This window comes from Stegostoma tigrinum, chromosome 27 (assembly GCF_030684315.1).
Source record: "Stegostoma tigrinum isolate sSteTig4 chromosome 27, sSteTig4.hap1, whole genome shotgun sequence".
Taxonomy (NCBI): domain Eukaryota; kingdom Metazoa; phylum Chordata; class Chondrichthyes; order Orectolobiformes; family Stegostomatidae; genus Stegostoma; species Stegostoma tigrinum.
Genome location: NC_081380.1, coordinates 35,022,186 through 35,046,725, shown reverse-complemented (window position 1 = coordinate 35,046,725; position 24,540 = coordinate 35,022,186). Strand labels below are relative to the sequence as shown.

Here is a 24,540-nt window from a genome sequence, read left to right as displayed (position 1 = left end):
TTTTCTACCTACTAACCTCATCCCGCCTCCTTGACCTGTCCGTCCTCCCCAGACTGACCTATTCCCTCCTTATCTCCCCACCTATACTCTCCTCTCCACCTATCCTCTCCTCTCTCCCTATTTATTCCAGTTCCCTCTCCCCATCCCCCCCTCTGATGAAGGATCTAGGCCCAAAACATCAGCTTTTGTGCTCCTAAGATGCTGCTTGGCCTGCTGTGTTCATCCAGCCCCACACTTTGTTATCCCTGTTTAGTGAATAACCTGTTTCCTTATGGACTGTTTAATACTGTAGCGAGGAAGGATGGACTGATTAACTTACAGACCAGTCAACAGGCAAATTATTAGAAAAGATTCTGAGAGGCATAATAAGTCATGAATTTGCAAGATACAGGTTAATCAAGGGCAGCGAACATGGATAAAGGAAGAGGCAGTAGGAACTGCCGATGTTGGAGTATGAGATAACAAGGTGTGGAGCTGGAGGGACACGGCAGGCCAGGCCGCATCAGAGGAGCAGGAAAGTTGACATTTCGGGCTGGGACCCTTCTTCACCCGATCCGAAATGTCAGCTTTCCTGCTCCTCTGATGCTGCCTGGCCTGCCATGTCTCCCCAGCTCCACACCTTGATACGGATAAAGGAAGGTTGTCTCTGACAAACCGATTGACTGACTATTTTGAGGAGGTAACAAGTAGAATGATGGGGTTAGTACAATGGATTTGACCTACAAGGATTTAGAAAAGGTTCCAAAAGGTAAGTTGGTCAAAGCATTGAAATTGACGGGTGTTTTTGTGACTGGAAGATTATTTCCAGTGGGATTTCCTAGGGCTCAGTGCTAGGTCCTTTGGCCCATCATAATAAATATCAATGATTTAGACTTAATTGTTGGAGATACAGTTAAGAAGTTGAAAATGGTACAAAAACTTAATGATAATGAGAAGAAAATGTCAAAGACTGTTGTCAACAGGCAGGGAGAAAAGTAGTGAATGGAAATGTGTGGTAATGTATTTGCCGAGGGCAGATAATGGCACGGAATCAGAGATCAAATGCTGAGAACGGGAACCAAGAAGTCTTGAACCACATGCCTACGGATTCCTAAAGGTAAATAGTTGGTTAAGCAGGCATGCAGAATGTGTTTCTCTAATAGGCAGCAGATGCAGCAAAATTATGCTGGACCATTCAAACTGTAGTTAGACCCCATCTGGAGGGCTGTGCACAGTTCTGGTCGCTATTACTGGAAGGGTGTGATTGCATTAGAGTGGGCCAGAAGAGATTTCCAAAGATGTTGCTAAACATGGAGAATTTTAGCTGCAAGAGAAGATTGAAAAAGTTGGGGTGGTTTTCTTTCAAAAAGAGGCAGTGAAGCGAAGATTTACTTGCCATGTAAAAGTAATTGAGGACCCAAATAGAAACCTGTTCCGCTCACAGAGTGAGGAGGCACAGAGATGACAGATTCCGTGCCATTATCTGCCCTCAGCAAGTACATTACCACACATTTCCATTCACTACTTTTCTCCCTGCCTGTTGACAACAGTCTTTGACATTTTCTTCTCATTATCATTAAGTTTTTGTACCATTTTCAACTTCTTAACTATGTCCTATAATTGACAGAAGGATTACAGGAAAGGTTGGGCTTTTCAGCACGAGTGTGATGAAAGCCTGGAACTCTCTGTCTGAAAGTGTGACAAAGACAACAACCCAAAACCATTCCAAAAAGACTTGGTTATGAGCTCAAGTGACGTATCTTCAGGGCCGTAGATCCAGAAGGTAGGGTTTAAACTAAATAGCTCTTTTTTTAGCTGACACAGACATGGGCCAAGTAACACCCCCTTCTTCTCACTAACATTAAGTTTTCGTACCATTTTCAACTTCTTAACTATGTCTCCTACAATTAAGCCTAAGACATTGATATTTAACATGATGGGCCAGAGGACCAAGTACTGAGCTCCATGAAATCCCACTGGAAATAAATCTTGCAGTCACAAAATTGCCCATGTTCTATATTAATTTAATGGCCATTTAAATTTCAATCTTGATAGTTTGAAGCCTTGTTGGTTCAATGGCTGGTTTGGGTCTTAATCTAAGATACACCTTCAATGCAGCGCAGAGCAGGTGCTCAGTGGTAGAAATGGATTCCTTCAGATAAACCTGAAAGCACCTTTTCGGGGAGTACCTTATAGGCTCCCCTACTTAACCATTGGCCTTGAGATTTCCAGACCAATATTTCTTCCCTCAATCACACGTCACCACAAAAGCACAGATTATTGGCTGCCGCTTTAAGATTTTTCCAGCGAGAGCCCCTTTTGCTAACATGTAACAGATGATGCAGCAAAGTGAAGTTTCTGGGTGTGCCGCTTTGGATTGAGAATGTAACAGTGTTTCTCATTTTCACTGATCTCACATTTCAAAAGTGGGAAAATCTTGTGTGTAAGCAGGACAAGTATCCACTTTTAATAGTATTTCAAAAAAATGACACGTTGAACTGGAATTCACACTAGGGCCGTGAGGGTATTTCTGTCGATTCCTACCCCTCCTTTTCCATTCTGCTTCTTCCCCCCCCCCTCCCCCTCCCCCAATTTCCCATCTCTTCCCCTGACTCCTCGCTGGGCAATGGGACTGTAGCTACTGCAGGCAGCCAATACCCTGTCAAAGTGACCTCTGTTCTGGGTGAGCCTGGTAGTTAAAAATGAAAGTCACCATAGTCAGCTAAATCATTAGAGAGAGAAGTCTTGGTGGTGAGCTTTTCCTGACGGTCATCGATTCTCATGCAAAAGCCAAGGTGACCTCAGTCAGTATGGGAATCAAACTCACATTATTGGCGTCTCTCTGCACCACACTTCAGCTGACTGAGCTAACCAGCCCTATACTTAAGATCAAGCCAGAAAATTAAAGCATGGACTTATTAGATATGTACATGTGCATGATGCAGTCAGGATTCTTAGGCTTAGAACCTGGTAGAGGCAGGCATTCCAAAATGCACTCCTGGAACTAGCCTCCGGATTCTAGTGCCTCTGGAACAGTGTGGAATTTTCATGGTGTCATTAAGGATGGGGTTGCAGGAGGGAGCTGGAAATATACTTGCTGCCAATTAATGGCGATCGCCTTAAAGAGCTGGTTAAGGAGCCTGAAACAAAGAAAGGGAACACTGGAGAAATGCAGCAGGTCTGGCAGCATCTGTGGCGAGAGAAACAGAGTTAATGTTTCAAGTCTAAGATGACCCTTCTTCAGAACCTCTCCATTCCTGAACACTATTTTCCAATTCTTTTTCTGTGAATGCAAGCACACTTGTGCACATTAACATTCGGGCGTTCTGACAAACCCAAATAAATTCCTTTGGTGATGTACTTGAGAGAAATCCCCACTCGCCATCTTGACTTGGAAACATATCGCTATCCTTCGCTATCACTCGGTCAAAATCCTGGAATTCCCTCCCTAGCGGCATCACAGGTCTATCCATTGGTTGGACTGGGAGAGGACTGCAGAGGTTCAAGAAGGCAGCTCACTGCTACCATCTCAAAGGCAACTAGGGATGGGAAATATGTGTTGGCCAGCCAGGGAAGCACATGTCACACAAGAGAATACATTTTTTTTAAAACTCTGGAAGCCAACTATTCACAGCACGAGCACAGGGGTGGTTTTGATTCCCGTTGCTAATTATCCTTGCCCCACTTGACTCCACGGTGATCATCAGCCAGGATGAAGAAACCCAATGCAGGTGGATCTGGTTCTGGGATTTCGGCTTCTGAGTCACATATTTAAGAGTGCCAACACCTATTTTAGGAGTCTGCTTGGTGCTTGGATAAGGGCCCAGTATGTCCTGTGAATGATATTGTGCTGAAAGCTTGCACAGATGAAGAAGTTGTGCCACTTCTAAAGTGGCAAGTTCACATTGCCTTTTCACTTTGGAATGCAGGTGTAAACGTTTGCTGATTTCTGACCCACAAGAGTCCGACCAGCAGTCTTAGTTGTGGCGTTACTGCTACTTGCTCAGGATGTAGAATGTTCCTTGCTAGGGCACCTGTGAACTCCAGGTCAAGGCCAGAAAATACCTTCTTCTCTTCACGACCAGCCCAGTGGACCTCGGTTTTAAAAAACGCCAAAGAAGGCTAATGGATGAACCTGTAAGTGAGGGTGTTGTGCCGCCAATGGTACCCTACCATCTATCCCATGAAACATTATGTGAGATGCATTGGGTGGGTCTCCCACTCTTGGCTCTAAGGTGGGCAATTAGTGCCCAATTGCAGGGCCCATCCTGCCAGTGCTCTTGTTTATCAGCAGGTAACAGGTAGCTGGGAAAGGGGGTGTTCCCTGTACCCAAGTCCCAATCCCAGCTGGAGGCCCCTGTCCATACTGTGACCACCCAACTAACTGGACCACCACCCCACCAATGCCTTGCCACCTTGCCCTTTACTCCATCTTGCTGGGCCCCATGTGCCAGACCCCAGTGAGATATCAGGTGTATCTCAATGACACTAAATGCTACCACTTCCTAGTCTACCTGCAGCTACTGTTACCTTCCAATGAAGCCCTCCTCCTGGGGATGGATGGAAGTCCTACTCGTATTACCTGAGAAGTTAATACGAGCAGTGGGGTTGAAGGGAGGGAGCTAAGAGGAGGCAGATTCACCCCCAACATTGTCTTTGAAGTGAATTCAGCCTCTGGGGAATATCAGCAGTGGTTTGTCATCTGCCCAATGTGTAGCTCTGAACGGCTGTCATGATAAACCAGGCAATTTAGGCCATTCTAAGTCTGGGTCCGTAAGTATTTGTTTCTGTGGAAACCTGCAGTCAGCTGTCTCTGTATGATTTAAGATATGGCAGTAGGAATGGATTTTCTTTTGTTATTTGCTGAGATTAACTTGACAGCAGTGATTGAGAATTGATTTCAGACCCTGTATCTGAATCATGCTGCAACATCTGCCACTGTCACTGAACGTGGAGCCGTAGGGAAGTAGATCATGGAAACAGACCCTTCGGTCCAACTTGTCCATGCTGATCAGATATCCTAAATTAACCTAGACCCATTTTCCAACATTTGGTCCATATCTCTCTAAACTCTTCCTATTCATATATCCATCCAGATGCCTTTTAAATGTTGTAATTGCACCAGCCTCCACCACTTCCTCTGGCAGCTCATTCCATGCACGCACCACCCTCTGCATGAAAAACTTGCCCCTTGGGTCCCTTTTAAATCTTTCCCCCCTCACCTTAAACCTAATCCCTCGCGTTTTTGGACTCCCCTGCCCTGGCGAAAAAGACATTGACCCTATGCTTGCCCCTCGCGATTTAAAAAAAACCTCGGTAAGGTCACCTCTCAGCCTCTAATGCTCCAAGGAGGTAAAGAAAACCTCAGCCAATCCAAATGGACTTTTTTTCTGATGAACAGTCCAGGCCCGAAACATCAGCTTTTGTGCTCCGAAGATGCTGCTTGGCCTGCTGTGTTCATCCAGCTCCACACTTTGTTATCTCAGCCAATGCAGCCTTTTCCTGTAGCTCAAACCCTTCAATCCTGGCAACGTGATTATAAATCCTTTTTGAACCCTTTCAACATGACAACATTATCACCAGGAATGACTGGTTACCTAGGCTCTTTGCTGTTTTCCTGCTGCAGGAAAGCTTAATCAAGTCAGACTCCAGTCAATATTTTCTAATCAACCTGTTCAGAGATGTTATTACACTGCTCTGGAGTGGGTGAGACTCGAATCTCAGTCTCCTGGCTCAGAGACATCCCCACTACCTGATTGTGGTGTCGTTCAGCCAACCTTCACCAAAGATGAAAAGAGGGACTCTTGCTGACCATGGAAGGTGATGGAATATGAATTCAATTTTTAAAAAAAATAGCCAGCAATTAAAAGTCTAATGAAGGCCATGAAAATGATTACCAATTTTTGGAGAAAACCCATCCGTTTCACTGATGTCCATAAGGGACGGAAACTGCCTTCCTTATCTAGTCTGGCCTACAGGTGAGTCCAGATCCACAGCATTAGGGTTGACTCTTGACTGGTCCTTGGGCAATTAAGACTGGGCCATAAATTCTCCCCTGGCCAGCAACACTTATATACTGTGAATGAATTTTTAAAAATTAAAAAATTACAAAGAAGAATGAGCCGGCATGTTAGTTGGAAAACAAGGGAGCTACCTCTTGCAAGTCCACAGCGACAGTTTTTTCTTTCTTTCTTTGTGGAGAGCACTGATAGAGAAGGCTGGGTAGCCACTTTTCTGCTCCGCTTTACTCAACCAACTATTGTTTATGCTATTCGACGGTGGGACACATCCCCATGGAAAGTAATCTTGCATCCATCCAACCTCTTCACTCAGGCAGGGACATCATTGCAGGCCGGGTTTCCTCCCCCGTTCCCTCTTTCCCCCTCCATCCTCAACCCATGCTCTCTTGGTTTCAATGCTTCAGACGATTGGAGGGGGGAATTTAACTTGAGAAGCTGGTGGTGAGCTGTCTTCTTGAACAGCTGTAGCCCATGGGTCGTAGACACCTCCAGAGTGCTGTTAGGAAGGGCATTCTAGGATTTGGAGGGCCCTGTGGTTTTTGTGGGGGTTCTTGCAGGTAACGATGCTCCTAAGTATTTGCTTCTCTTGTCCTTCCAGATGGTAGAGGTTCCAAATTTGAAAAGTGTTGTCAAAGAAGCTTTGATGAGTTACTGCTGTCCATTTTGTGCATTAGTGAGGGAGCGAATGTTTAGGATTGTGGGTAGGGTGCCAGTCAATGGGAGTGCTTTCTCCCAGATGATACCAAGCTTCTTGAATGTGATTGGAGCTCCATCCATCTAGGCAAGCACAGAGTATCCCATTGTCCTCCTGACTTGTGACTTGTTGACAACGGACAGCTAAGTTCCCCTCGTTTTCTTGCTGCTGTGCAGACCTGGGAGGTCCATGTGCGACAGTGACTTCCAGAATTGGAAGCCTGTGTGTCTGCACATCAGTTGGTGTGTGAGACCCTCCAAGCATGGTCACACAGATTAAAGGGAACATTGATGGCCTTGGGAAGACAACATACGGCTTTGCAGTGGCTTTCCTGCCTGTCATTATACGTATGTTCATACATTGACTGAGCTTAGAACCTAACTGTCTGGGACCTTCTTTCCATGTTAAAAAAGGAAAGGAAAGCTGGCGTTTATCTTGTACCTTTCTCAACATCCCAGAATCCTTTTTCAGTCAAGGATATACTCGAGGAACACAGATACTGTTGCAACATAGGTAACATAGCCATCAATTTGCACGCACCAAGTTCCCATAAACTGTCACATGATAATAGCCCAATAAGTAGTGTTATTTTCTGGATTTGGTCAAAGGATAAATTCAAGCCAATATGCCTCTGAAAGGAAATATTTGATCATAGATGAACGTCAGGCAATACAGGTACATCAGGGGAGTCTGAGAGTTGGCCTGGCAAAGTTTGTTCTATATTGTACAAGTAAAAATGAGTTCTCATTTTAAATTTTTCTTGTGAATGCGGTATTTTTCAAAAGGCAGACAGCACAACATCTGCCAAAATTGTCCTCCTCTGTGACTGAAGGTGCCAGTGAAGTGTGAACAATGTCAAGCATATTACATATAAAGTGGTTATGGCAGCATCTCTCTTTCACTGTCCTGATGGAAAGCTCTGTTTATCGAGTGACCGTGTAGTCCCTTGTATTTTGAGAGCCTCTTTGAACAAATTGAAATGGCCAATCAATCTGTATGATGTATGTACACCACCAAATTTCATAGATCTGTTTCTAAATTACTCCTTAATAAAGTCATAGTGATAAGATTGCAGTTATCACCTCCATAGTTGTATTAAGTTACTAATGTCATCAATCTCCAGAGGGATTGTAAAGATCAAGGAATAGTATCCCACTATTACATACTGGTTATCCCACTATTACACACAGGTGCACAAACTGTCCTGTGTACGTTTTTACGATTATTGATATATTTGAATAATTGCTTGATCAAGTTACACTCATGCGTATGTTTTCTTGAGAATATTAGCACACATCCCTAAATAAAGTGCACAGGAGGATAGATCCCAATTGATTACATTAGCCAATTCCAATTAGCAGCCTGTTAATGAGGGGCTCCAACCCACTGAAGTGCTTTGAAGTTGGTAATTCAATCTTGTTTTGCTCTTGCAGCTCAAACATCTGGAGCCTGTGTAAATCCAGGCCTTGAATTCAGTACCACTTGATCAAGCTGCTTCTCCCCTGCAATATGGGTCAATGGGCACCACGTTGGCATCAAGGTGCATGCTGTTGGAATCATAGAAATTCTCGTGAAGAGAGCAGTTTTGCAAAATATCCTCATTAATCTGTTAAAGACCATTTATTTAGTCAGCAACTGTAGTCAACTGGGTGCACATGGTAAGGTGGCAGTTTGCCAATTCCAAAAGCTGACAGACTCATGGCGGGATATAAATACTTCACTCACACAGTGTTTTTTTATTATGTCTTGTCAACGCCATGCCCTATGCTGACAACACTTGTCTATACCAAAAACTCCCAGCACTATACCAACAGCCCCTGCATTATACCACCTCCAGTCACATGCCAACATCTCCACCCTTATGCCAATATCTCCAAGCAGCATTACCACCCCTCCCACCGCCACTTCCCACTTCAGTTAGTTTGATAGAAATAGAGTCTGGCCACATTTATTTGTATCTCCCAATGTTTCAGAATGAAAACTTAAGGGTGGAGCAGCAATCGACAAGCAAGGTGATGACACTTAAGTCGTTCTCATTGATAGGACTGAGCCCATTTTCTACCGAGCTGCTAAACAAATACTCTTTCCTTTCACTCTCTTTACTGAGGGGGCTTCACTTTCAGAGTGAGCTACCTCCACACAAGTGGCCCGTTTCAATCACTTCATCAATGGGTAACTAAGCTCCCTGCTCAAGTACTGATGGAAGTTTACCAACGTACACTATTTAATTTTCACTAAATGCCAGTCTTTCCCCAACATCCAAACTGTAAGCAGATAGTAATCAAATTAAAACAAGTTTCATGGTTGTATAACCATGAAATTTTCTTCAGTTGACTGTTTTTCTTTCAAAATCCACCATGAAAAATTGCAAATGGAAATGTTAACAGGTGGAAATGAATGTCACACTCTCTGATGTCGTTATGCTACACAAGAATATCAGATTGACTCAGTTGAGAAGGTCCAGGACTGAGAAACCCATCCAGTCACCATCAATTTTTTTTTTCAGATGCCGAGGTCAGTGCCTCTTTAACCAAATTCCTGCATCATTTGCACTAACTGCATCACCGCTGTGGTACAAACTGCGATTCTCAAAGAGTGTCACTGCCAAAATAAAGCCCACACTGTCTGCTTCCCCATGGAATGTGCCTCTAGATACAGCAGAATTCCCATTAACCTGTACCGTAGCAATATTCAAGCCCTACCAGCCAGAATCTCCGGAATGCCCCCAACATGACCACAAACTGTCGATACACTTTCGACTTTTGACATTCCTTTGAGATCGATATTCCCAATGAAAATTCTTTATTTATGTTTTCCTGGACTGTGCTTCTCATGCCTTTTGACTATGTGGCCGAGCTGTTTGCAAAATACAGCAAAACTTCATTGCAATATTTAAAGCTGCAAACTATGACATGATCGGGAACTGAATGTCAGTTTTAGGACAGTCAAGTACACTGCCTGTCTAAGCTCCCTGCAAACGGGCCCGGTGTTGGTAGCCAGTTGAAATAGAGGGTCATGAATGGTGTTCGGATGAAACAGGTTGTGTTTGCGCCTTTTAAGCCACAATTGCTCCCTTAATTCAGTGTTTCCCAACCTTTTTTCCCATTGACCCCAATCAGAGGGTAAAAGGTGTCATGGCCTCTCTGTGAGAGTGGGCTGGGGGTTGTGAGTAGTCGCATGGGAGCAAAGGGTAGGGAACAGAAGACTTGAGAGTGTGGAGGAGAGGAGTGAGAAGAGCCAAACAGTGGCCATTACTGCTTCTGAGCTCATGACCCCAAAGCTTGACCTTGCCGTCCCACTTGGAAAGCCTTCCCTTAAGTTGGACTCCTCACGGCTTGGTTTATTCTTTGCGTTTCCTTGCTGTTTCAGTTTGCTACAGTGTTGACTCCTAGCCTCCCCACAGTGACTCTCCTATGAACTATTCCTTGCCATTTATTTCCATCCCTCCTCCTCTAAGGCTTTGCTACAGGAACACTGAATGTTAAAACTGAATTAAATTCCCAAGGCTGTGGACCTATTCTGCAGCATGCCAGAGTCTATATAATGAACTCTTTGCACAATACTACTTGCCCCTCAGGAAGGGTTGTGGCTAATGGAGAGGTGATGGCGTAGCAGTAATGCAATGACCCAATAACCCAGAACCCTCAGCAAACTATTTGGGGACATTACTTTTTATTCATTCATGGATGGAGGGCGTCACTGGCCAGGCAGCATTTATTGCCCATCCTAATTGCCCAGAAGGCAGTTAACAGCCAACCATTTTGCTTTGGGTCTGGAGTCACATGTAGGTCAGACCAAGTAAGGGTGGCAGTTTCCTTCCCGAAAGGACATTAGTAAACCAGGTGATTTAGAACATAGAACATAGAACAATACAGCGCAGAACAGGCCCTTCGGCCCTCGATGTTGCGCCAACCTGTGAACTAATCCAAGCTCATCCCCCTACACTATCCCATCATTATCCATCTGCTTATCCAAGGACTGTTTAAATGCCCCTAATGTGGCTGAGTTAACGACATTGGCAGGCAGGGCATTCCACTCCCTTACCACTCTCTGAATAAAGAATCTGCCTCTGACATCTGTCTTAAATCTATCACCCCTCAATTTGTAGCTATGCCCCCTCGTACAAGCTGACATCATCATCCTCGGAAAAAGACTCTCACTGTCCACCCTATCTAGTCCTCTGATCATCTTGTATGTCTCTATTAAATCCCCTCTTAGCCTCCTTCTCTCCAATGAGAACATACCCAAGTCCCTCAGCCTTTCTTCATAAGGCATTCGCTCCAGGCCAGGCAACATCCTGGTAAATCTCCTCTGCACCTTTTGCAATACTTCCATATCCTTCCTGTAATGGGGCGACCAGAATGGCATGCAATATTCCAAGTGAGGTCGCACTAGCGTTTTGTACAGTTGCAGCATGACATCACGGCTCCGGAACTCAATCCCTCTCGCAATAAAGCCTAACACACCATAAGCCTTCTTAACAGCACTATCAACCTGGGTGGCAACTTTCAGGGATCTATGTACATGGACACCAAGATCCCTCTGCACATCCACACCACCAAGAATCTTTCCATTGAACCAGTTTCCTATTATTCTTCCCAAAGTGAATCACCTCACATTTATCCGGATTGAACTCCATTTGCCACCTTTCCACCCAATTCTGCAGTTTATCCAAGTCTCCCTGCAACCTGCAACATTCTTCCACACTGTCCACCACTCCACCGACTTTAGTGTCATCTGCAAACTTACTAACCTATCCACCTATGCCTGCGACCAAGTCATTTATAAAAATGACAAACAGCAGTGGTCCCAAAACAGATCCTTGAGGCACACCACTAGTAACCCAACTCCAGGGTAAATATTTTCCATCAACCACCACTAGTTGCCTTCTTACAGAAAGCCAGTTTCTAATCCAAACTGCTAAATCTCCCTCAATCCTGTGCCTCCCTATTTTCTCCAATAGCCTACCATGTGGAACCTTATCAAAGGCTTTGCTGAAGTCCATGTACACTACGTCAACTGCCCTTCCCTCATCCACGTGCTTGGTCACCTTCTCAAAAAACTCAATGAGGTTTGTGAGACATGACCTGCCCTTGACGAATCCATGTTGACTATCTCCAATCAAATAGTTGCTTCCTAGATGATTATAAATCCTACCTCCCATAATCCTTTCCAAAACTTTTCCTGCAACAGACGTAAGGCTCGCAGCTCTATAATTACCTGGGTCATCTCTACTGCCCTTCTTGAACAAGGGCACAACATTTGTAACCCTCCAGTCCTCAGGTACTAAACCTGTAGACAATGAGGACTCAAAGTTCAAGGCCAAAGGCTCTGCCACCTCCTCCCTAGTTTTTTGGACAATTGACAATGGATTCATGGTCATCATTACTCTGTCAATTCCAGATATATATTGAATTCTAATACCACCATCTGCCGTGGTGGAATTTGAGCCAGGATCCCTGGAACAATACCTGGGTCCGCAGATTAACAGGCCAACAATAATGCCACTAGGCCGTCATCTGCCCTCAGAGGGATTGTTTTTTGAGTCAATCAAAAAACTGGAATAATGGTGACAATGGAACCATTGGCAATTGTCGTAAAACCCATCTGGTTCACTAACATCCTTTAAGAAAGGAAATCTGACATCCTTACCTGGCCTGTCCCAGCTGTGACTCCAGACCAACAGCAATGTGGTTGACTCTGGCCAATTAAGGATAGGCAAGAAATGCTGGCCTAGCCAATGACCAGCATGAATAAAAAGATGCTGGTATGCCACATGCATTGGCATGGTGGGACTCAAATCTCTTGCATTTTTTTAGCTGGAGGAAAGCTGGAGAGTTTCATCTTGCCCACAGACACATTGTAATCAATGATCTATGATGTCTTCTCAGTGCAATGAAAATCTGTTTGCATCTGCATGGAAATACAGTAGATTTCATTTAGATGGATGACCCAGTTTGATTCCACAGGGAAGGAGCAGAAGCCACCCAGACTGCCTTGGAAACAATCGCTCCGTGGCTGAACTATAGCAGGCCAGATTAATACTGCCAGTTGTGCACCAATGTATGTAACTGCTGCATAAATAGTTCTGGAATCAGATTGTCAATCTAATATTATTCCAAAGACAAAGGTGCTCTTCCTGTTGATAAAAAGCACACAAGCAGCAATGTGCAATTAAGAAAAAGGAGGAATTTGCATTAACCTGCCGCCTTTCACAATTTCAAGACGCCTCAAAGCTCTTCACACCCAATAAAGTATTTTAGATATGTAGTCATTGTAATAGGGGGGAAAGATTAACAATACAAAAACTGGGTGCTGGGATGAGTAATCTTCATTGGAAAAAAAACAATGAAGATCATTAATAGAAAGGAGCAGAGAGAATGTAAGGAGCAGCAAGGGTTGAAAATTTGAAGAGGAGAAAGGAATCATTAATGCACATCCTCTATTAGTGTGGTAAAATTCAATTAATATATGAATTTGACATTGTTCAACCTAGTTTTCTTTCTGAGATGCCCACTGAAACAAGAATCAGAGCCTCTTAGTGGCAGTGAATGGAAATAACTTGCTGCTCTTGAACAACATGAATATGATAAAAGAATGATCAATAAGGGCAATGTCAATAATATGGTGAAATACAAGGAGGAGGAGGAGGCATTACGCTGTGCACAATGTAAAATGATATCTGGGTTTGTCTGCTATAAAGTTTTCTTTCTGATCTTGTTACCGTTTGAGTTTATTTATTGATAGAACTGTAAAAAATAGAACATTGAGTCAAGGTAACCCTGTAATGAGAACTTTTACAAGTTGCAAGTGGTTCTGGGACAGGCTCGGATTGCTGTATCCAGTGGCTACACTTTTTTGAATGGTCCGTGTGCAATCCCCTGAGCCAGTGTTTCTGAAGGGTTCATTTCAGTTTTGGATGACCTGAACAATTCTCCGAAATTGAGATGGCATACTGTTTTCATGTTGTGAGAACGAAATGAGACAATGAGATCAGTCTTCTGCAGTTAAAATGTTAGCCAGTGAATTCTTGCAGAGTAGGCTTTTAAGTTGTGGACATTATGGTTTAAATAAGTGTTAGCAGACAATTACATGTTTTAAAAAGTAAATTAGGATACCTAGTTGGCACAGATGAATTGGACCTAAGGGTCTGTTTCCGTGTGACCATCTCTATGACTTTATAATTGCTGAAGTGACAATAAATTTATGTTTACCCAACATATACCAGGAATGGGTTGTACGGCAAATAAAAATTGCTGGTTGTCGGCGAATTATTGCACAGCAATAACAACAGCAGTTGGAAAAGATGTGCATTGACTTATTAAGTGGTTCGGAGGAAGGTCACTCAACCTGAAACGTTAACTCTGATTTTTCTGCAGTGACGCTCCCAGACCTGCTAAAGCCGTTGCTTTGTGTTTTTGATTTCCAGCATCCGCAGTTCTTTCGGGTTTTATTTTGACTTAAGTGATGCTTTTGAGTGCCTCTGAGAGGAACAGCTGATAGTTACAGAAAACAAAGGCACTCTTTATAAAAGCTTATTAGAGGAAGCAACAACTAAATCACTATTAATAGCAGGGAAAGGGATGGATGACGCAAAACAAATAATGCCCCACACTTGTCATGCTGAGTTGATCCAATGCAGCAATTCTAAATCAAGGTGTTCTCTTGCAGAAACTTAGCAGGTTTGCTTCATGATGATAAATAGGCCCAACTAAATCTGAAAATGTTGCGAGTGGTGGAAATAGATTAGATGGAAACAGACCCAAATAAATTTGGGGAGGCAGTGTCGTAGTGGTCATGTCATTGGGCCAGCAATGCAGAACTTCAACCTAGTTTGGGGGAGATGGATACAAATCCCACTGTAATCAATGGTGAAATGTGAATTCCATTAAAAAAAATTAAATTCAACAGGGCTGTTTAGTAAAGTTTTTTTTAATTTAAAAATTAAAGTTGGAATTTAAGGAATGGCACGTGTGCAACTGCTGTCATAAAATCCCATCTGGTTCACCAATGTCCACTAGGAATGGAAATCTGTCATCCTTACCTGGTCTGACCTACATGTGACTCCACACCATATAATGTGGTTGATTGTTAACTGCCCGCTGGGCAACTAGGAATGGGCAATAAACATAGGTCTAGCCAGCAATATCACATAAATGAATTTTTAAAAAATAGACTGGAATTGTAATTCAAAACCAGGTCAGTGATCTGCAGTCAGCTGTCCCACTAGCTGTTACCTCTTAGGCTCTGAAAAGCGCTGTGATCATTTGAGTTTGCCTACTGTCCAATCTGAAACCCAAGCCAATGAGCCAGGGAGTCAATGTCAATGTCCCAGGGACAACATCATTCAATTGTCTGCAATTACCGCAATGATTGACCTATGCAAATGAAGATGCCACTCGTTTTGTCAAATGCCCAATCTAATCCCAGTCTCAGTCTTTTCAAGGAGCTAATCAAACCAATAGCTATTGCTTCACTGCCCCACCTTTTCATTCACTCCCATCACGCCAGCTCACTTTGGACAAGGGGCCTCGAAATGACAACCTCTGAGCAGGACTCAGAGGGCATTCTTGGAAATATCATTGCTTAATTTGCACATGACATTCAGGCACCAAAACAAAAACGAAAATCCATTCACCAACGTAGAGCAAACTCTTCCTTCATCTACAAACACAGTGTGGGCATTTTCAGTTTTTATAACAAATAGTCAATGCTTGCTTTTGACCTGAATTTTTTGCTATCTCTCTGCTTTTAATGGGGCAGATGTAATGGACACCCAACTGAGGAACCTGTTTACATAATCTATACAAACAAACTAATTGATACCATTACAGCTTCTTGGCTCAGAGAAAGATAAATAAAATCACACTGACACAAAATATTTCAAAGGGAGAATGTGTTCGTTTTCCAGAATGCAATTCAATACAAAACATTAGTTAACCAACTCTCTGAGTGGATGGTTTCTGTCTCATTTTTCAACAAATGGATTGCTTACTTCCATTCCTGGAAATATTTCATTTTCTCTAATAGTTTCATGATGCATTTGAGAGACTGGATAATGATGATCAGACTATATGTACTTCCCTCAGCAATAGCACTGCATTTGGAAGCAGTTAAAGTAAAAGATTACACACAGAGCACATTACATGTGCCAAGATATGCCCACAGGCCCAATTTACTTCCAGTCAGGGGTCTAAAGAGGATGTGACTCTATTAAGATAGATGATTCGAAATCTACCAAGTGGCCCCCTGGTTTGTGTTGTATTAGAGTTGACTGTTTACACCCATTAGTCTTTGACTATGGAATCATTATGCTGTACACGACATTGAAATGCGAGGAAATTTCCAACCTCGCCTTCTCGGTAAGACTCTCATCTCTGAGTCAGAAGCTTTTGGATTCTAGCCCCTGGGCCATGTCATTTATAGGCTACTGCTGCAGTGTACTACTGAGGAGGGTACTGCTTAGTGAGAGGTGCCTTCTTGCGGATAAGACATTAAACTGAATCTGTGTTTGTCTGTTCCAGTGGAATGTAAAAGACTTCATACTAGTCTTTCAGGAAAAGCAAGGGAGTTATCCTGGTGTCTTGGACATCCCCTCCCATTTCCTCCCATATGTAACTATACTCCTTGTCACAATACAACTGATTTGGGGGAGAAGGTAATTTTCCAACATCCATAGTTTTAGACTCATAGAGTCAGTTTTCTACCCATTAAAGGGAAATATGTGCAAAGAAGGAACCAGTTGGCAGATACAAAGTACTGGCCCTAATGCCAACTACTCAATGACAGGGAAAGATCACAAACCAGCTTAAAGCTATCGGCAAATATCCATGGTTGCAATTCTTAGCAGAATCCATAGGACCAGGAGACTAAAGATGAGATGCCACACACCAGGTCAAGAGCAAAGGACTTGGAGCATTGGCGTTTAAGTCTATCTGGCGTCCTTCTACAAGTCAGTGTTTTTAACTTTAACATAGACCTAGAAAGGAACAGTGACTTGAGGTAAAGACTTCTCCCACCTTAATGTGTGCTGATATGTAACAATTTGGAATGATACTTTTGCTTTTTAGAAGTATCAGACATACTAATGAAAGGTTTTACCTACACAAAAGAAGAAATTTTTAAACAACGCACATCTGAAATAGAAACAGAAGAACACTGCAGGTAATTGGTGCCCGAAGAGGGGAGAATAGTTTGTGGGTAACCTCACACCTATCCCTGGTTGCTGAGTGAACTGGTTCATATGTTTACCACATTGTGTGCTATTGTTATATTTGCCAACATTGGAGACACTCACCATCTGGAACATGGCAAATCGTCTTTTAATCCTTTATGGGATGTGGCATCACTGACAAGGCTAGTATTTGCAGCCAAACCCTTAACTGCCCTTGAGAGCAGTTAAGGGACAATCATTGGATTTGCAGCCTGATGTAGACCATACCAGGCAGGGACAGCAGATTTCCCTTCCCCAAAGGACAGTAGTGATACAAATGAGCCTTTACAACAATCAATAGTTCTTTCACTATTATCATTACAGAGGCTAGTTTTCAATTCCAAAATTTTTAATGGGTTAATTGAATTTGAATACTACCAGCTGCAGTGATGGAATTTGAATCTCTGTCTCCAAAGTATGGTTACCAGGTCTCTGGATTACTTTTCCAGTGACATTACCAGAAGGGGAGGTGATGGCCTAGTGGTATTATCACTGGGCTGTTAATCCAGAAACCAGACAATATTCTGGGATGCTGGATTATGATGCCACCCGAAGGTTGCAGGAACAGTAACTCATATTCCGCTTGGGAACCCTACAGCCCAATGGTATCAATGTGGACTTCACCAGCTTCAAAATCTCCCTTTCCCCCACCGCAGCCCAGTTCATCCCCTCCCCCCACTGCACCACACAACCAGCCCAGCTCTTCCCCTCCACCCACTGCATCCCAAAACCAGTCCAGCCTGTCTCTGCCTCCCTAACCTGTTCTTCCTCTCACCCATCCCTTCCTCCCACCCCAAGCCGCACCTCCATCTCCCACCTACTAACCTCATCCCACCTCCTTGACCTGTCCGTCTTCCCTGGACTGACCTATCCTCTCCCTACCTCCCCACCTATACTCTCCTCTCCACCTATCTTCTTTTCTCTCCATCTTCGGTCCGCCTCCCCCTCTCTCCCTATTTATTCCAGAACCCTCACCCCATCCACCTCTCTGATGAAGGGTCTAGGCCCGAAACGTCAGCTTTTGTGCTCCTGAGATGCTGCTGGGCCTGCTGTGTTCATCCAACCTCACATTTTATTATCCAATATTCTGGGAACCCCAGTTTGAATCCCACCACGGCAGATGGTGGAATCTGAATTCAGTAAATATCTGGAATTAAGAATCTAACGATGACCATGAATCCATTCCCACTTGTTGGGGGAAAGACCTACCTCGTTCACTAATGGAACCGCCATGCTTACCTGGTCTGGCCTACATGTGACTCCAGACCCACAGCAATGTGGCTGACTCATAACTGTCCTCTGGGAAATTAAGAATGGGCAATAAATGCTGCCTAGCCAGCAATGTCCTCATCCTGTGATTGAATAAAGAAAAAAAAGTTACCCTGTTCCCAGCTTTGGGCTTAGAGAAGGCAAGTGCTCTTTGGGAATTGTTGATGTCTGTAATTTGATGGCACTCAACATTGTGAACCAGGCATAGGAACAAGCCTAACATCACCCAAAGTCAGACGCTGGTGATGGAATGGAATGTCATACGAGGGAGTTTTTTAAAACCTATTCATAGAATGAGGGCGTAGCATTTATTGCCTATCCCTAATTGCCCAGAGGGCAGTCGAGAGCCAATCACATTGCTGTCGGCCTGGAGTGATGTGTAGGCCAGACTGGGTAAGGTTAGCAGATTTCCTTCCCTAAAGGCCATTAGTAAACCAGATAGTTTTTACAACAATCAACAATGGTTACGTACCTAGCTTTTTATTCCAGAATTTTTAAAATTAAACCCAAATTTCACTATTTGTCATGGTGGGACTTAAATCTAGATCCTTAGAACATTAGGAACAAAAACAGAAGTTACTGGAAAAGCTCAGCAGGTCTGGCAGCAATCTGTGAAGAAAAAAATCAGAGTTAAGGTTCTGGGTCCAGCGACCCTTCCTCAGGAGCACCTCATCCAAGATACTACAACACATATCTCTGTGCAGCCATTGTGAAGGCTACCAATGGCTCCTCAAATTTAGTGGATTGAATCACAATCCTGAGTGGTTCATCCTGACCACCTCCCCCTAACTGAGTAATTATCCCTGAAATGGGTTCTTAATTGGCATCTTCCGGAAAGTTCACTTGGAAGGTTCTGATGTGGCCAAGCTCCTGATCTGGAATTCACCTCACAATTGGCGCAAAACCTAAAGTGGCAAGATTCCACACATTGTATCTGAGAACACCAAATATATCCTTGTAGTTTTGTTTGCTTATTAGTTCAGATGTCACCGGCTAGGCACCTATCCCTAATTGCCTTTGAGGAAGAGATGGTGAACTTCCTTCTTGAACCACGGTGACCCATGTGATTTGTAGATACATCCACAGCCCAGTTAGGGAGAAAGTTCTGGGTTATTATCCTAGACAGTGTGAGGAAACAGCGATGCAATTGTAAGTCAGGATGATGCGTGACCTGAAGGGGAACTGATGTAGTGGCATTCTCATGCGTCTACTACCCTTGTCTTCCTAGGTGATAGAGATTACAGGTCTAGAAGATGCTGTCAAAGGCGTGTTCTTGCAGTGCATCTTCTAAATGGCACAAACTACTGCCACTGTACATTGGCATTGAAGGGAGTGAATGTTACAGGTAGTATATAGTGTCTGCCAATCAAGCAGACCTCCTGTCCCAGTAACTGTTGAACCACTCAAGTCTTGTTAGAGCTACATTTATCCAGGTAGGCAGGGTGTTTGTCTTGTGCCTGGTAGACATTGGAAAGGCTTTAGGAAGTCAGAAGATCCATTACTTACCACAGAAAATCTAGCCCTGATCCACTCTCATAGCAACAATATATATATGGATTGTCTAGTTCTGTTGCTGGTCAATGGTAAACACCATTGATGTTGATTGTGGGGAATTCAGCGATGGTAAGGCCATTGATTGTCAAGGGGGGATGATTAGATTGTCTCTGGTTTATCATGGTCAATGCATGACACTGCGTAGCGCGAATGTTACGTGCCAGCTGGCAGCCCAAACCTGATTGTTGTCCAAATCATTTGGACGTGGACTGCTTCAGTATCTGAGGAATTGTGCTGAACATTGTACAATTATGGGCGAACATTCCCACTTCTGACCTTATGATGCGGGAGAGTTTTTGATGAAGCAGGAGATGTTTGAGCCTTAGACTCTACCCTGAGGAACTCCCAAAGAAATGCCCCGGAACTGAAATGATTGACCTTCTACAACTGGAACCATCTTCATTTGTGCTCCCTGTGACTGCAACTGGTGTGGAGCTTTCCCCATGATTCCCATTGACTTCAGTTTTGCAAGCGCTATTCTTAATTTTTTTACATAAATCCTGAAGACGCAGCTCATATTTAAAACAACTGTGATATTTCACCCTTCTCAAAAATGTAATCAATATGTATCAGGTTAAAGTTCCTCAGGGTCCCAGACCTCAGACTGCAGATTGTCAGAGCTGAGTTCTGATGTCTTGAATTATATTGTTGCTTTGTTCAGTCTGCAATGTGACATGGGCTACAATACAGATGTGGGAGATGAGTCCAAATCCCCAACAATGAGGAATGCCAGAGGGTTTCCTGATGGATTCTGCAAGTTAATGGATGATTTTGTTTTTATGTGTCTGCTAGGAGGCTAAAAACCCTATCTTTATTCCTTTCTGGTTTATCTCATTAATTGAGTTTGTTTTTTCATTTCTGGTACATTTGCTGACTCCTTGGGGAGACAATAGATGTAGTTAGTGTTGATTCATTCAAATTAAAATTAAATAGACTTCCTTCAGAAGATCACGTTTTGGAAAAGAATACATGACTCATCTGTGATATGACATTCGATAAGTTGTGTTCCAAATGCTCTGCACCCCTGGGAATTTTCTTCATATCATGTCCGGGTCTGGTGTAGATTAATTAATAAAGATTGAGTGCTCTGATCAAACAGCAATTCCATTATTGTTGTATCATGCCTCCAGCAGAATGGTAGAAGAATAACCAGATATACTTCAGCCTTTTTTCTGTAAAATGATCAGTCCTTATATTCCTACAATAACTTGGTTCAATGTCCACATTAGTGATCGGACGAAATGGAAAAACAAAGACTAGTTGATGTGAAGGGATGAACAAGGGCTAGCTCATGATGGAGGAACTGAGCTGTTTTTGAAAGGCCTTTCTCATCACATCTATTGCATGATCTCAGTCTGCATTTGAACACTAATCAAATCCATTTCACAACTATGCTGCACTTCTTCAGAGTTCATGGACAATCTGATTTCAGAGCAGGGCAAACAACTTGAGTGACATCAGTGCATCACAAAGTACTTTTGAAGTATAGCTGCTGCTGTAATGTAAGATTGTGGCAGGCAAATGTAAACACAGCAAGTCCCCACAGGCAGTACTGGGGGATTGATCAGAGCATCTGTCTTGGTGATGTTGGTTGAGGGATAAAGATTCACCTGGGCAGTGGAATAAACTTCTGTGTTCTGCTGAAAGTGACACTGTGGGCCCTCGGTTAGCATCTGACCTCATCTGAAGATCGTACCGTGGCTGGCTGTTGATTCGCTGTCCCATACACTGAAAAGAATTGAATTGAATAATTTATTGTCAAACAGTGCTTCCATGCTGAATGTCTGGTACTGAAGAGTCCTGACGTGTGCTTTACAGCTCCACTTTGGATGGTCAAAACAAACTTTTGAGAAAAAAGTTTCAGCAGATCAGTTGGGATAGAGGTGTCCCAGGTGGAGCACTGGTGCCAGCACACTCTACTTGGGTTGAATGGCTTCTTTCTGTCTATCATCACCATTGACAGTCCCTCACAAATGAGGATGACACCCTTCCACTCTCAGGGTAAGTCAGTAGGTGGCTGAACCACAGGCTCTGTTACACTTGGTGGTCACGGGAAGGGGTAGGTGGGGCACTAGTGTGGCAGCGTGCTCCTTTTGCTGTTTTCACCTGCTCCCATTTTTATTCCCCGACTGCAAGTCTGCAGGAGCTTGATGCCTTCCTGGATGCTCATTCTCCACTTTGGACAGTCTTGGGCCAGCAATTTTCCCGGTCTACAGCAAATACCTCAAGGTGCTGGAGCAGTACTCCCAACACGTCATGCACAAGATCCTGCGAAACTGCTGGGAAGGAAGATGCACCAACACCAACATTCTCGACCAGGCCGCTATCCTTAGCATCGAAGAACTCACCACCCTTGATCAGCCATGATGGGCTGGGCACATCATCCACATGACCAACATGAGACTCGCCAGGCTGATGCTCTACTAACTGCTTTGAAATGATGCTTCAGTGATATCCTCAAAGCCTCACTGAGGAATTACAGAATTCCAACCAGTTTTCCCAGTTGCAGCAGACCTCTCCGTCAGGGGACAGGATAGCAGGAACAGAGGGATACCGTGGTCGGGACCCAGAGAATTGTAACATAGATAATGGGAACTGCAGATGCTGGAGAATCCAAGACAACAAAGTGTGAAGCTGGATGAACACAGCAGGCCAAGCAGCATCTCAGGAGCACAAAAGCTGACCTAGACCCTTCATAGGCCCGAAACGTCAGCTTTTGTGCTCCTAAGATGCTGCTTAGCCTGCTGTGTTCATCCAGGCCGACACTTTGTTGAATCGTAACATAGACCAGGCTTCAGCATGAGGAAGTATCCTGCCAGACACGCAGCATTACCTATTGGTACCAGGAGGTGGTGCTCTTTGATTGCACTCGACTCCATAACATTTCCAAACACCTGAAAACTCAGATTTGACATTGCCCAGTGTGGACCTCCCATCAACACTGGGGCAGATGGAAAATCGGGCCAAACATGGAATTTCCTTTAAAACTACCCTGTTCCTATTTTTATAGGTCTTAGCAGAACGCCACATTGGATCTCCACGTTGCGCAAAGTATGTCCTAAACCACAGCCTTAAGTGGTGTGTTGCAGCTACGTTGGCCGGGATAGTTCATTCTTCCTTCTGACATAAATTTGGGATGTGGAAATGAATGCGAAAAGCTTGTTTAACAAGCAGACAAATAGTGGATAATCGATGAGCCAACCTTAAACTGGCCCTAATGAGATTGCCCTAGAAACGGACCGTTTGTTTCCACGTCTCTTCGCAACAGTAGCTGGGTAAATTGCTTGGAATGAGAGCTTATGAGCCGTGTGATTTCCAGGTGTGAAACAAATAGCAAGTAATCAGCTGGTTTATGTGCTTGTTAATGGGTCATTCTTTCATGAATGATTAGCTTTGTTGCTAAGAGCTATACCAACAATCAGCAGCTTTTTGCACAAAAGAGTTTGGGAAATGTCTTAATGCAAGACATTATACAGTTTATATACCGTACTCGTCATATTTTTATATCTCACAAGTACGTAGTGACTACAGCTCAGTTGGCAGCTTTCTTGCCTCTGAAGCTAAAGGTTACTGGTTCATGTCCCACTCAAGAAAAAGTTTCAGGCTCCCACTGCACTGTCAGGAAATGCTGCCTTTTTGATGTTAAACCAAAACTCAATTGAATATAAACAATTCCACTCACAATTTCAAAGGCAAGCAGAGGGAATTGTAGTGTCCAGGTCAACAGGTGTAAAGGACACATTACCTAGACATTATCATACAGCTAATTCTGGGAGTTTGCTGTGTACAAATTGGTTGCTATGTTTCATCTGTGATCTGACTTCAAGACAATGTACTTTATTGGCTGTGTGGGGAGGTGTTGGCATAGATGAATTATAACTGGATTGTTAATCCAAAGACCTGGCTAATGTCCAAATGCTGCCAAGGCAGATGGTGGAATTAGAATTCAATTTGTAAAAAATCTGGAATTAAGAGTTGAATGATGATCGTGAATCCATTGTCAATTATTAGGGAAAACCCATAGGGTTCACTAATGCCCTTTAGGGAAGGAAACCACCATACAGGGTCTGGACTAGATGTGACTCCAGACCCACAATAAATTGACAATAAATGCTGGCAATAGCACTCTCACCCCATGAATGAATTTTTTAAAAAGCAGGATCATGTTGAGGTCATGAGAGTTCTCTATAAATGCAAGTTCCTCCTTCATAAGGGATCAAGGCTGTTCAGCTGATGGTGAGGATATGGGGGTGTCAGCGGAGGGGAGGGAGAAAGAGTCACTCAGGGATTGATGACATGGATATCATGGGATGGGATAAATATCCCACAGTTTCACTTGGTTACCTTCAGTCTGTGCAAACAGAAGGCTTGATGGACCAAATGGTCTCTTCGTATTTTGTGCTTTCACACACTCTGAACAACTTTCCTTTACTTTGACAGGAAACAAGAGATGGCAAATGGGTCAAATACGAGCGTGCTCGAGCCACACTTATCACCACCACACACTGCTCCGCCATCCACACGGGTATGTAGAACGCACCATCAGAATGAACTGTGTGCTAACTGTATATTTTATTTTATTTGTATAGGTCTTAATCAGAGAGTCAATAAAAGCTCACCTAAGCATGCACTGTTTAGATTGAGTATATAGGACTGACAACACAGAAACTGGTGATTTGGCCTTTGCTGATGTTTATACTCTACGCAGCCCTTCTGCAACTCTCTCCCATCTTACACCTATCTACATATTCTATTCTACACCTTCTCTTCTTCTCTCCCTTATAGATTTATCCATTCTGAGTGCATCTACA

General features: G+C 43.5%; 1 protein-coding gene across 8 annotated transcripts in view; it reads left to right on the top strand.

Annotated features, from left to right (window-relative positions):
• The window catches only part of LOC125464526 (rap1 GTPase-activating protein 2), a 325,971-nt gene that overhangs the window by 199,178 nt on the left and 102,253 nt on the right, over positions 1 to 24,540 (top strand). For all 8 annotated transcript variants that reach the window (XM_048557001.2, XM_059655287.1, XM_059655286.1 and 5 more), the window contains one exon: positions 24,170 to 24,254. In XM_048557001.2, coding sequence (XP_048412958.1) covers positions 24,180 to 24,254 — 75 coding nt within the window. In that variant the 5' untranslated portion in view covers positions 24,170 to 24,179. The remainder of the gene's footprint in view (positions 1 to 24,169; positions 24,255 to 24,540) is intronic.